At 36.5% G+C, this 12,215-nt stretch overlaps 1 protein-coding gene across 1 annotated transcript in view; it reads right to left on the bottom strand.

The window, feature by feature from the left end:
- The window catches only part of CBLB (Cbl proto-oncogene B), a 211,127-nt gene that overhangs the window by 114,910 nt on the left and 84,002 nt on the right, over window positions 1-12,215 (bottom strand). Inside the window, exon 4 of the mRNA XM_060150650.1 lies at window positions 2,832-2,978. Coding sequence (XP_060006633.1) covers window positions 2,832-2,978 — 147 coding nt within the window. The remainder of the gene's footprint in view (window positions 1-2,831; window positions 2,979-12,215) is intronic.

Here is a 12,215-nt window from a genome sequence, read left to right as displayed (position 1 = left end):
ACAGAACCTCCTTCGCAGCTGGGCTTGGGCCTTGAGCAGAGGCTGGCCCTGCCATGACTTCAAAAAGGTTGAGAAGCACAGAAAGGAAGCATTAGTCACATGACACCTAAAGATTTTTGTCTGCTGCCTGTTCTTTAGGTCTGAATCCTAAGATTGCCTTTAGGAGTTTTATAAAGTCCTTTGAACGATAACTATTTCCCAATTTTAACTCAATACTAATATTTTTTTCTTACTGACAGTTCTTTTTGGGAAAAATATCACAATACTACTCCTTATGTTAAAACCTGCTTTATAAAAATCATAATCTGTTTGGCTGTTTTTAGAACTAACCGCTCAATGGTTCTGTTTTTGGAAACAATAATGCATTCAAGTTTAAAGTCACCGGTTAGGTCACATGAAAGCATTCTCATATGCCCTCAATATGTAGATAAATAACAGGAATACTTCTGTATGAGAACTCAGTTATGCAAAAATGCAAACTAGTATGAGTATAAGGAAGAGAAAAGAATTCAACCTTTTAAAAGGCTACATCATTCGTCCATTCATTCAATAAAATACTATGGAACTATAAGGTGAAAACCCACAGAGAATATAAAGATGGTTTCTCCAGTGATCTAATAAAAGAAGCATTACTTTTGATGACTACAGAAATATGTCTGAGTTCCAGAGGGAGCTTTACCTTTGGCTCTCATCCCCAAAATAAAAATCTTAAAGACCAATTAAGAAGCCTTCTCAAGTAAGCAAAGACAGCAGACAAGGGTACAAGGGTTTAGGAGGTAGGGAGAGCGTTTAATCAGAATTTCAAGAATCCCCCATTTGATTTAGTAGTGATTTCACTCACGTAGCAGTTGGACAGAAATTTCAGCCCCTTAATGTCTATGGTTATAAATAAAGGGAAGTAACGATGTCTCAAATGCATAATTCTCTGTGGTTTGAGGTGCTGGCAAAACAAACTCCTCTCTTGAAAAACATGTGAGCAATCTTTTGTCAAAAGGTCCATTTTTTACTGACCTTTTGACAAGCAAGCAATTTTTAACTCACCAGAATTTTCAGTTTTCAAAAAGAAATACCACAAGCAACTTCTCTGATAGATTTTCTTAAACTTTTAAGATAGTTTATTTTGAAGGTTACCAACTCTTTGCATTAGGCTCAGAGTGTTAATATATGAGCTGTAGCTTCAAGACATCCTCAGCTGTTACTCCCGGAACTCTGCGGTCCCTTTCTGCTTTCTACTATTCACAAATATTTAATCCGTACACTCCTGGCTGTTAGTCTAATTCAGATGAGGATGAACCTTTTCTTTTTTTAAGTCCTCATTTGTGAATAGATATAGGAGCATTACAAAGAGCTAGATTTCTGGAACACAGAATGTCTTGTGTTAAAAGCAATAACAGTATTTCCTCCTGTAGTGCCTAAAAATAATTAAGAATACATTTTATTTAAGAAGTGGGAAAAAGGCTTTAACATTTTTGAAGTAAAATAATTATGCATCTGGGCTTCCCTGGTGGCACAGTAGTTGAGAGTCCGCCTGCCGACGCAGGGGACACGGGTTTGTGCCCCAGTCCAGGGAAGATCCCACATGCCGCGGAGCGGCTGGGCCCGTGAGCCATGGCTGCTGAGCCTGCGCGTCCGGAGCCTGTGCTCCGCAACGGGAGAGGCCACAACAGTGAGAGGCCGCGTACCGCAAAAAAAATATATATATATGCATCTAATCAAATGTGCATTGCTCTGTGTATGTCCTAGTCATGTGGTAGCTATAGATAAACACAGCACGTCATAGAGAAAAAAAGAAAAAAACGGGAAACCCAACGTTACAGTTAATTCACCAGTGTCACGGGACTCCAGATCACTGAAAGTGTGTGCCAACATTTTACATCGTATTTCATCAGCTAATGTATGAATATAGAATTTAACTACAGGATGAAAACAATAATCTGTGTGTAAGCAATCACTCCTCCTTAATTCTTAGCTACAGTTCTGCCTACATTCAAGGACATTCTGAGGGTGCTCTCTCATCAAAGGGGACCCTTAAAAGAAACTGAAGAAACCATCTGCCGCCTGATGCTCAGTTCTTAAGCATCTTACTAAGAGATTCCTGATAAAAGTTTTGCACGTTTTATTTAAGTTATGCAGACTTCAGACATTTAGTTCCTATTATTTGCCAAGCTCACCTGGGTTTGTGTCTGGATAGGAAATACCTAAGGAAAACATCTTCAGCTATTTTTGTGAGATAATGCAACTCTGTGATAACATTATCCTCCTTTCTGTATCTTGTTTACACGTGCATACTTTCTGTGCAATGACACAGAGAAAACCTGAATGCCAGTGCTGAGGCCTTTTCCCACTTCAATTTCAGATCTTCGTCAAGCTTATACTCTACCTCCTAGTATAGAAAGCAGTCTCTGATGCCCGCAGTCCTCAAGTAAGTGTCCCCCCTCTGGACTGTCAGAACAATTTATTTAGGCCAATTTTTAAAGTGTCTTTCCCTTTCTGCCTTTTATTTTCTATATGTGTTTTATGTGTACACTAAGTTATAAAAAGTTATGGGCTTCTCATGTATACTCTTACATACATCTGCTTCTTAGAGCTAACTATTTAACTCAATGAATGCTCACCAAATAAATAAATGTCATATAATATTTACTTGGTAACAACAAAATTATTCAGTTACTGAGATATACTTCTGGTGGCTAAATAGAAAAAATAGCAATCAAAACACTTATCAAAAACACTGCAGTATATTCTCAAAATACTCAGGTAAAATCTACACCATATGGAACTGGAGGCAGGTCTAAGCCATTCTTCAAACATGGATCCAAATTTGTACTTACTTGTCTCCAAAAAACTTTCTCCAGAATTCAGCAGCATCTGCTTTCGTGATACGAAAGTTATCTCCCTGGAATTGCCCATTGGGAAAGATAGCTTTGATTTCTGCCAACATGTGACTGAAGATAAGGGAGAGTTTTGTAAGATTTCGTCTGTAGATACAAACAGGGAAAAATGAAGGAAAAAGTAAATATAAGGCATGTAAGATTTAATGGGAATATACTATGAAAAATGAAATTATCAACCTAGGTCAACTCAATAAAGCCCTTAAAAACAATGTTCATAAAAACTGTACATTTAAATTCCTAACAGGGATTCTATTAGTCGTCCATGTACTCATTTAATATAAACGTGAACAAGATGAATTACATGAGGTTTAATGGGGGAGACGGACACCTAAAAAACTCATAATCAAATATAAATGTTAAACAAAAAAAACAGAGTGCTTATTTCTACACGGGGAATAAGGAAAGATGTGTCATTTAAGGCGAATCTAGCAAGATAAGCAGTTGTTCAACAGATGAAAGACTTAGAGTGGAGAGGAGGGGAAGGAGGAGAGGTTAGGAATAGAACTATTTGGATAATATCTAGATTTAGCATGGCTAGAGAAGAGCAGAAAGAGAGTGGAGGAAACGGCTTGAGACAAGATGAGAAAGTTTGGTTGGGACATGACAAAAAGAGGCATCTGAACCAATGAACAAAGTTTTTGTCAAATACACTTGTCACTTCTATCTAAAAATCAGAGTTTCTGATAAGTCTCAGATATGTGCATATTTTAGAAGCTCCCTGGGTAATTCTAATGTAGCCCATAAAAAGCCACTGCAATAAGGAATGGGAAGCCAAAATGGACTAAAAAGATTAAGGAAATGATCAAATCTCGGTTTTAGAAAGAAAAAGTTATGGCAGTATGGAAACAATGGTTTGGAAGGGAAGGAAATGTAGGTGTTGTCTCTATTCTAATTTCCATGTTAAGTTCTGGGAATTCTGACATGATTTAGAACAGGCTTCAAACCATGACTAATACTTTAACAGTATCATCTACATTCCTTCTTAGCTTTTCATAAGTTTACAACATTAATTATGTTAATCAGCCCAAAACTCTTAGTGCTAGATAGTAAGGAAGCAACTGGAAGATAAAATACTACAGAACTTTTCAGTTTTGAGGTGACCTTGTCTCTTTATATTCCTGCTTATTCAGAATCACCAGAACACAGCAGGCACATACCTACTATGGTTCCATTTTGAAGTCTTAACTGCTTTGTGTGTGTGTTGAGGGGTCAGGGCTGGGGCTGGGGAGGAGGCACTTGAATTAGCACTCAAAGTAAGTACAGAGGAAAACTAAAGAAAGCCATCAAATCTGCAATGCATATAACACCATACAATGTTTCAGCAGGACTTTGACACTGAAAGTTGTGTTTATTTGCCTTTTTTTTTTTACTCATGTATCTGGGTTTAATGACTCTCAAATAACAAGCAAAAAAACATGTTAGGTACCAAAAAGATCATAAAACATGCACCTCTCCGTAAAGTCACTGAAAGGAAACATGTAACTTCCTATATTATATGAATACGTAATAAACAAGGTACTTGTGATAAAAAGTGGGAAAAATAGGAATGAACAGAAAGCAATAAAGTATAAAGTAATTGACATCTCAAAAAATTCATCTCTACTGGAAAACCAAAAAGTCCCAATTTCCATAACCTTTATTATCCATGAGAAGATTTATGGGAAAGAAGGGTCAGAACTTAGGCCTTATTTTAGTGCTTGACTGGCAACAACAAACAATCTCATTATGGTTAGGTTATGCAAAATGTTTCATCATCTTCTTAGATTCAGCCACACTTCCGCACAACTCAGCCTAATTCCAAGGTAAAACTTCTTTAATTAGCTGAATCCTTGATCTTCTCATTTATGTCAACACATCCTCATTTAGGTGATGGTAGATTTAAGAAATCCAGTCTTAGGAAATGAAAAGTAAACTGATGAACTATATCCAAGGAAAGAATTGCAGCCAATACAAACTGCAACTGACTTTTGAAATCTGAGTTTAAGGAAAAACATAAAGTCACTTTTGAAAATCTGCAACGAATTTATTTCTATAATTAGGCAAACAAGTTAATTTTCTACCAAACTTCCAATTGATACATACAGAAGAAAAAAGAAAACAAGATGGCTGTAATTAGGGAAAACCAACTGTTCCTTATTTTCTGAATTGGTTGCTCTCCATCCCCTTGTTTCTCTGTTCTTTAATCATATCCAAATGTTTTTCATTTTTATTTGTTAGATCTAAAGCCTGAAGCACAGTACCAGTGATTACCCATCTTGGATTTTTGATCCATTGGCTATGTAGGCACTAAACTTTAAAACAGAAATAGTAACATTTTATCTTTATACTTTACAGTCTAGAAGCTCTAATAATCACTATATAACTAATCACTGTTAAATTATAAACTGTGTGTATAGTCCAATTTTCTTGTTCCTACAAACAGATCACCATATTTTTATTCAACTTTTTGCATAAACTAAGGCAATGAAAAGATTTATTTTGCCTTTAGTCTTTAAAGAAACACAAATTCAAGTTGTTAAAAACATATGAATGCAACAGTTTTGTGTTACTTTATTTTTCACATATACCAGAACGCATATTTATATTTATTTTATATCTAATTTTTAAAAACACACACCATACATATGTAAATGATTATTTTGGAAACACTTTACCTGAAATATCGATTTACAGAGGTTGCAATCCACAACAAGAAATGAAAAGAACTTATAGCTAACTCTATTCTCTGATGTCATTTAAATTTACTGTCATAGCAAATAGGTTTGTTTTTTATATGACTGTGTGGGAGTTTTTTGTTTACTATATTTTGCTTTACATCAAGCTTTAGTTCCCCACCCCACTCTGTACTCTTAGATACCCATTTTAAAAATAAATAACCTCCAATTTTGAAAATAAAATCCAAGGATACAGTCATCTCTAATCATCTAGACATAGAGGGAAGAAAGGCAACAACTCCACATCTTCTTTGTAGATGAATTTTTTTCCTATCTTGATATTTGTCCATACTTTGCCAATTTTCCCTAAGCCCACCTGATTGCCGCTCATCATAAGACCAAAAATGATGACTGCTTAATAAAGGATTTGAAGCATCCTATATTAAGATATGTATCTATTACTAAATGCCCTACCCCAGAACAACTAAGGAAATAAAATTTATCTACAAAGACTCAATAACCTTAAACATAACTTTAATTTACAAGAAATTTTCCAATACTTTCAATAAAGGGATATTTTATTTTGACTAATTACTACCACATTATCTCCCATTAACCATCAAAGCTAAGCCATTTTAAAAATTTGTTTTGTGTGAGATTTTGTTTATAAGAAATAATTTTGGAGTAAAAGTATTCTGATACACCAGGTAAGCAAAAAGTAACTTCTAGATGTCAATACTGGGTAAACCAGTAAAGATGTTAATATATAGAGGAGCCTTGAGAAGGGGGAGGCAGAGAGGAGCAAAGACAAAGGAGAGGGAGAAGATGAGAAGGAAAACTATCTGCATTTAAAAAAAAAAAAAAAGTGTAATGAATGCATCAGCAATGTCAAGAATATCACCTAAGAAGCAAGGTGCCTCTTTTATCCTGAATTTGATCACTTAAAACTGTCCTTCTTTAAAACAGTATGAATCAATTTCTCCAAAATTCAAGTTACATTACTGCACAGAATGTGAGGTCGGAATGATGGAGCATCACTCTTTACGAATAAGTCTTAGTAGCTTAAGTGGCTATAGCCAGCATCATCAGGAGGCTGAAGGTACACAAGATTTGACGTAGGATGACACAATCCTACCCTTAATAAATTTATCACATAGTAGGGGAGAAAAAGACATGACTACATTATTATCATACAATATAGTGGGGGCAATGCACCAACGATAGCCATCTTGAGATGAGGAATTTGAAAAATGAATAAAAAATACATCAAGACTTGATTAGTAGCCTTCACTAAATGTAGGAGACACACAAAGAGAATAATCTAATTAGTTCGTATGGAGTCCTTGACTTTTCTCACTTCAAGAAACAGCTGTGTCATATATCAAGGAAGAAATAAAAAGCTTTAAGTGCTGAATTAGTGAAAAACTTTAAATGACACTTCATATCAGTGAGTTCCAAAGTTTCTGAGAATGTACTGCTTCTGGTAGAAGAAATGGGAGCCCATTTTTTATCCAAAAACTATTAATAATTCAATTTTTACATTTAAAAGCTAGAACATGTGCTTCTTAATCTTTACAAGGTGGAACAAATTCAACATAAAGAGAAAGGCAGGACACGAAGAATATAAACAGTGGCACTGAAAATGAGACTCACGTCCAGTTAAAGAGCAATTACCATTCACTCCATTTCTGATGTAGTGCCTTCCAAGATGGGTTTAGGGCGTTACTTCACACTGTTTTTGACCTTGGGAACATTTTGATTCCTAAGGAAGTGAGGATACTAGGCTGATGCAAGCCTTGCCTTTCATTTCCCCCTCTTGGGAATAAAGACTATTATTAAGATAACTCCTGGGAGTCTCAAATAAAACTGGATCTTCTCCATTCTCTTGTCTAAGTGCTTTAAAGTTTTCCATACATCTAAGGGGAATACGAGGCAGATTTTTTTTTCAACTGAAGTATAGCTGATTTACAATATTGTGTTAGTTTCTGGTGTACAGCAAAGTGATTCAGTTATACATATATATACACATTCTTTTTCATACTCTTTTCCATTATGGTTTATGACAGGATATTGAATCTAGTTCCCTGTGCTATATATACAGTAGGACCTTGTTGTTCATCTATTTTATATATAGTAGCTTGTATATATTAATCCCAAACTCTAGTTTATCCCTCCCCAACCCCCTTTCCCCTTTGGTAACCGTAAGTTTGTTTTCTATGTCTGTCAGTCTGTTTCTGTTTCGTAAATAAGTTCATTTGTGCCATATTTACTTTTTTTTTTTTTTTGCAGAACGCAGGCCTCTCACTGCTGTGGCCTCTCCTGTTGCGGAGCACAGGCTCCGGACGCGCAGGCTCAGCGGCCATGACTCACGGGCCTAGCCACTCCACGGCATGGGGGATCTTCCCAGACCGGGGCACGAACCCGTGTCCCCTGCATCGGCAGGCGGACTCTCAACCACTGCGCCACCAGGGAAGCCCTGTGCCATATTTTAGATTCCACATATACGTGATATCATACGGTATTTGTCTTTCTCTGACTTACTTCACTTAGTATGATAATTTCTACTGCAAATAGCATTGTTTCATTCTTTTCTATGGCTGAGTAATATTCCATTGTGTATATATACCACATCTTTATCCCTTCATCTGTTGATGGACATTTAGGTTGCTTCCACGTCTTGGCTATTGTCAACAGTATTGCAATGAACACTGGGGTACATGTATCTTTTCGAATTATGGTTTTCTCCAAATATATGCCCAGGAGTGGGACTGCTGGATCACATGGCAACTCTATTTTTAGTTTTTTAAGGAACCTCCATACTATTTTCCATAGTGTCTGCACCAATTTACAAGGAATACGAAGCAGATCTTAAAAGTCCAAATCCCAATGAAGACTCAGAGTCTACCCCAAGTCATAAGAGAAGTAAAGTGTGAACAGAAACATTCTAACCTGAGACACAGGCAGCAGGACAATTTTTTAAGCTGCTCCATGTTACTCCATTGAACTGCTCACTTTAAAAGAATTTAGCAAACTATGTCAGTCCAAAAGCTGCACTAAAATAGGTAAACAAGGAAGGTCTTTTTCCTTTCTTAAAGGACAAATCATCCACCACTAACAAGGCTAGGGAGACCAAGTGCAAAATTGTGTCTGGGAAAGATGAACCCTGGGCATCCTTTGATCTCTGCAGTATACTCTCAAACGTGTTGCCCACAACGGTCTATTAAGAGCAGCAGGCCATCTTACAAAATAAGAACGATGCACTCAGGGTAAATAAATTTGCTTTCTAAAATAAACAGTTTTGAATGGACAATTTACAAATGACTTACCTAAACACAACTAAAACATGAAATATTCCTATCACATTCAAATGTAATGTCCTTTGACAAGTTCCCAGAAGATATTCAAAAGATATTCTGCCTAATTCTTCAACTGTTGTGTATTAAAGAGATTGGCCCTGAAATTTGATAGTACATATTGGGTTCATATCCTTACTCTGCTGGTAGTCTTGAACAAGTTACTAAACCTCTCTCTCTGAATCAGTTTCCTCATCTCTAAAAGTTTTAAATAGAAATGCCTGTCTCACTAAGTTGATGTGAGGAGTAAATAAGATATGAAGGTAAGAGCCTAACACAACTAATTTTTAAAACTCTCAATAAATAAGAGTTATTATTAACTCTACCTGCCACCTCTGTTTAAAAGTATAAATATCCTAGTAGTCTTTCTTCGTTTCCCCATATAATACTATTGTTACTTAAACTGATGGCCATCTTAAGGCCATCATTCTCACCTTATTATCATCAATTGTCATGGTGGCCTCTTAAAATTCCACAGCAAACAATGGGCGAATATTTGATTAATCCATTCATTTATTCTGCATACCTTGACTGAGTGTCTACTAGACTACGTCTAGGTAGGCACTGATGATACAAAGGTGAAGATGACACAATCCTACTCTTAATGAATTTAAGGGGCTTAGGGATTGCCAAAGGTATAGAACAACATAGTGGGAATAAAACTGAGATAGAAGCAGAACAAAGGTGGTAATCAGTGAGAGAGACAGAGGAGTCTACAATTTTGGGGGTGATGGATGCAGTTCTGACCAGAATATGGCCCTGCAATGGGTAGGAACAGTACAGTGAAGATGAATTAGGTGAGGAATTAAAAAACTCCAAGGGTGAATGGGGTCCTTCAAGTGGATTTTGAAATTTCCTACGATTATGACAGCAGTTTGGATGAAGAAAAGGACTACAATAAGCCTTATCTCAGTACATCCAATAAAACTTCCCAAATAATCTTTTTAAATGTTAGCTATTTAAACTTTGCAGCAACGCAGAGTAGGATTATCCCTTTAATGATTTCAACAATTTTTTTTTACATCTTTATTGGAGTATAATTGCTTTACAATGGTGTGTTAGTTTCTGCTTTATAACAAAGTGAATCAGTTATACATATACATATGTTCCCATATCTCTTCCCTCTTGCGTCTCCCTCCCTCCCACCCTCCCTACAACAAATAATTTTATATGGAAAATTTATTATGAGAAACTACGACAGTATGATATGATCACTCATACTTTCATCTGGTTTAAAAGTTTAACAATATCTACTTCAATAAAGAAAACACTTTTGTCTTCAGTGTTGGACTTCTTTTGATTTTTAAACCTAATCTGTAACAAGTATCCTCTTATAAAATAAACCTTAAAAATGTAGACCAGTCTATTACTTGAGAGAGAAAAGAAAAAACTATTCCTGCATTCCTGTTTAAGATAAAATATCAATACAATAAAAATTCTGTGAACCATGTGGAAAGTTCCCATTGCAATGATTCAAATACAAGCAGCCAGAAGTAATCATAGTAGAACTTGGTTTTCTTTGAGTTTCTTTGATAGGTTCTTTTTCAAAAGAAAAAGAAACACTGGAAGTTTAAACTATACTTTTATGACCCGGGGTACTTTGATAAAAGAAGAGTCTCTTCATCAAATAGACAAACTTGACCCTGAAACAATTTTTTTTAATCTAGATTCATTTTTGTTCTTTGCAATTCCCAGTAGATCGCCATAAGAAAAATTACAGTGAAGTAGCAATCTGAATTATGTCAATTAAGTCAGTACTTATTGCTTCTAATGAAAATTCTTAATTATTTTTACTTGCTACATTCCCTAGTCCACTATTTTTATTTTTTGTCACATTTACACTTCAGAGATAGCTTTTACTTCTACTCATTAGAATATAGTTCAAATTTTTCCTACAGTATTTTCTTCGAGGATTTCTCCTGTCCATGGGACCAAGCTACCTTGCACCATTTCTCACACCACTTCTCTGTTCTCTCCTCGAGCATTTGAATGGCCTCTTCCTGACCTCTCCTGCTCTTAACCTCAGGTTAAGCCACATCTTCCTCCTTACTGATTCAAAGTTCCAACGTCTCAGCCTGTTGAACTTTCACCTGCACCAGTTTTATGTCAAAGCACGGCCACGGTATCTTTTCCATCCCCCTTCCTGAATGTCATCTATCAGGCTATTAAATGCCACCACTTCACATTACCTGCAGTGGCAGGAAGTTCTCTCCGAAGAGTACCACAGCTATTGTATAAACATATCGCACTTCACCTCAATCAGAGCAAAAGTCTTTGTTGGGGAAGAAAAAGTCTTATTATACCTGTAACAGCTTCTTACACATAATAGATACCCAATAAATGTTAATGTCAATGACCATGAAAATATTTAAAGAATAAACACATAAGAATTTCCTGGGCTTCCCTGGTGGCGCAGTGGTTGGGAGTCTGCCTGCCAATGCAGGGGACACAGGTTCGAGCCCTGGTCTGGGAAGGTCCCACATGCCGCGGAGCGACTAGGCCCGTGAGCCGCAACTACTGAGCCTGCGCGTCTGGAGCTTGTGCTCCGCAACAAGAGAGGCCCTGACAGTGAGAGGCCCGCGCACCGCGATGAAGAGTGGCCCCCCGCTCGCCGCAACTAGAGAAAGCCCACGCACAGAAAAGACCCAGCACAGCCAAAAATAAATAAATAAATGAAATTTAAAAAAAAAAAAAAAAAAAAAAAAAAGAATTTCCTGACCCGAACAGTGCTAATGAACAGATCGATAGGAGCAGTACATAAAACCAGTTTACAGAAACACTACATAGTGAGGCATCAACTTTCCAAACTTTGATGAAAAGGAATTTTACCAAAAGCTGCTTTAAGAGAGAAGTAAAAATCTAGTGTTTGACTCTAAATAAGAAAAAACAAAAATCTTTGCTCTGTGAGTTGTAGTATCTTTTCTCTCCCTATCTATTTTTTCTTTGTTAATTGCAAAATATAACAACAGCAATGAAAGGAAATTAATGCTGTATGCCCCATGTGAAGTTTCCAGAATCTCAGTAAACTGAACACATTTGTCATACTTTCTGAGGAAGCATAAACATAGTTTCCATCACATTGCCTGTTCCCTGACAGTTACTTCCTCCTTTTGACTCTGGAAATTTTCCTCATTGATACCTTTGTCCCACTTCAACCCTGCTCCCCAGGAATGGAACAAGTGAAAAACAAATGAACCACAGAGCAAAGAGATAGCTCAGCTCTCTGCATGTGCTCATGTTCTGCATTACTGACAAGAAAACTAAAATCATGACATTTATTCCACCTCTTCCCTGGGGTTAAAATTACTTTATTC

Source organism: Lagenorhynchus albirostris, chromosome 5, assembly GCF_949774975.1.
Source record: "Lagenorhynchus albirostris chromosome 5, mLagAlb1.1, whole genome shotgun sequence".
Classification (NCBI taxonomy): Eukaryota; Metazoa; Chordata; class Mammalia; order Artiodactyla; family Delphinidae; genus Lagenorhynchus; species Lagenorhynchus albirostris.
Note: the sequence above shows the minus strand (reverse complement) of the source record. Positions and strands in the feature narration are given on the sequence as shown.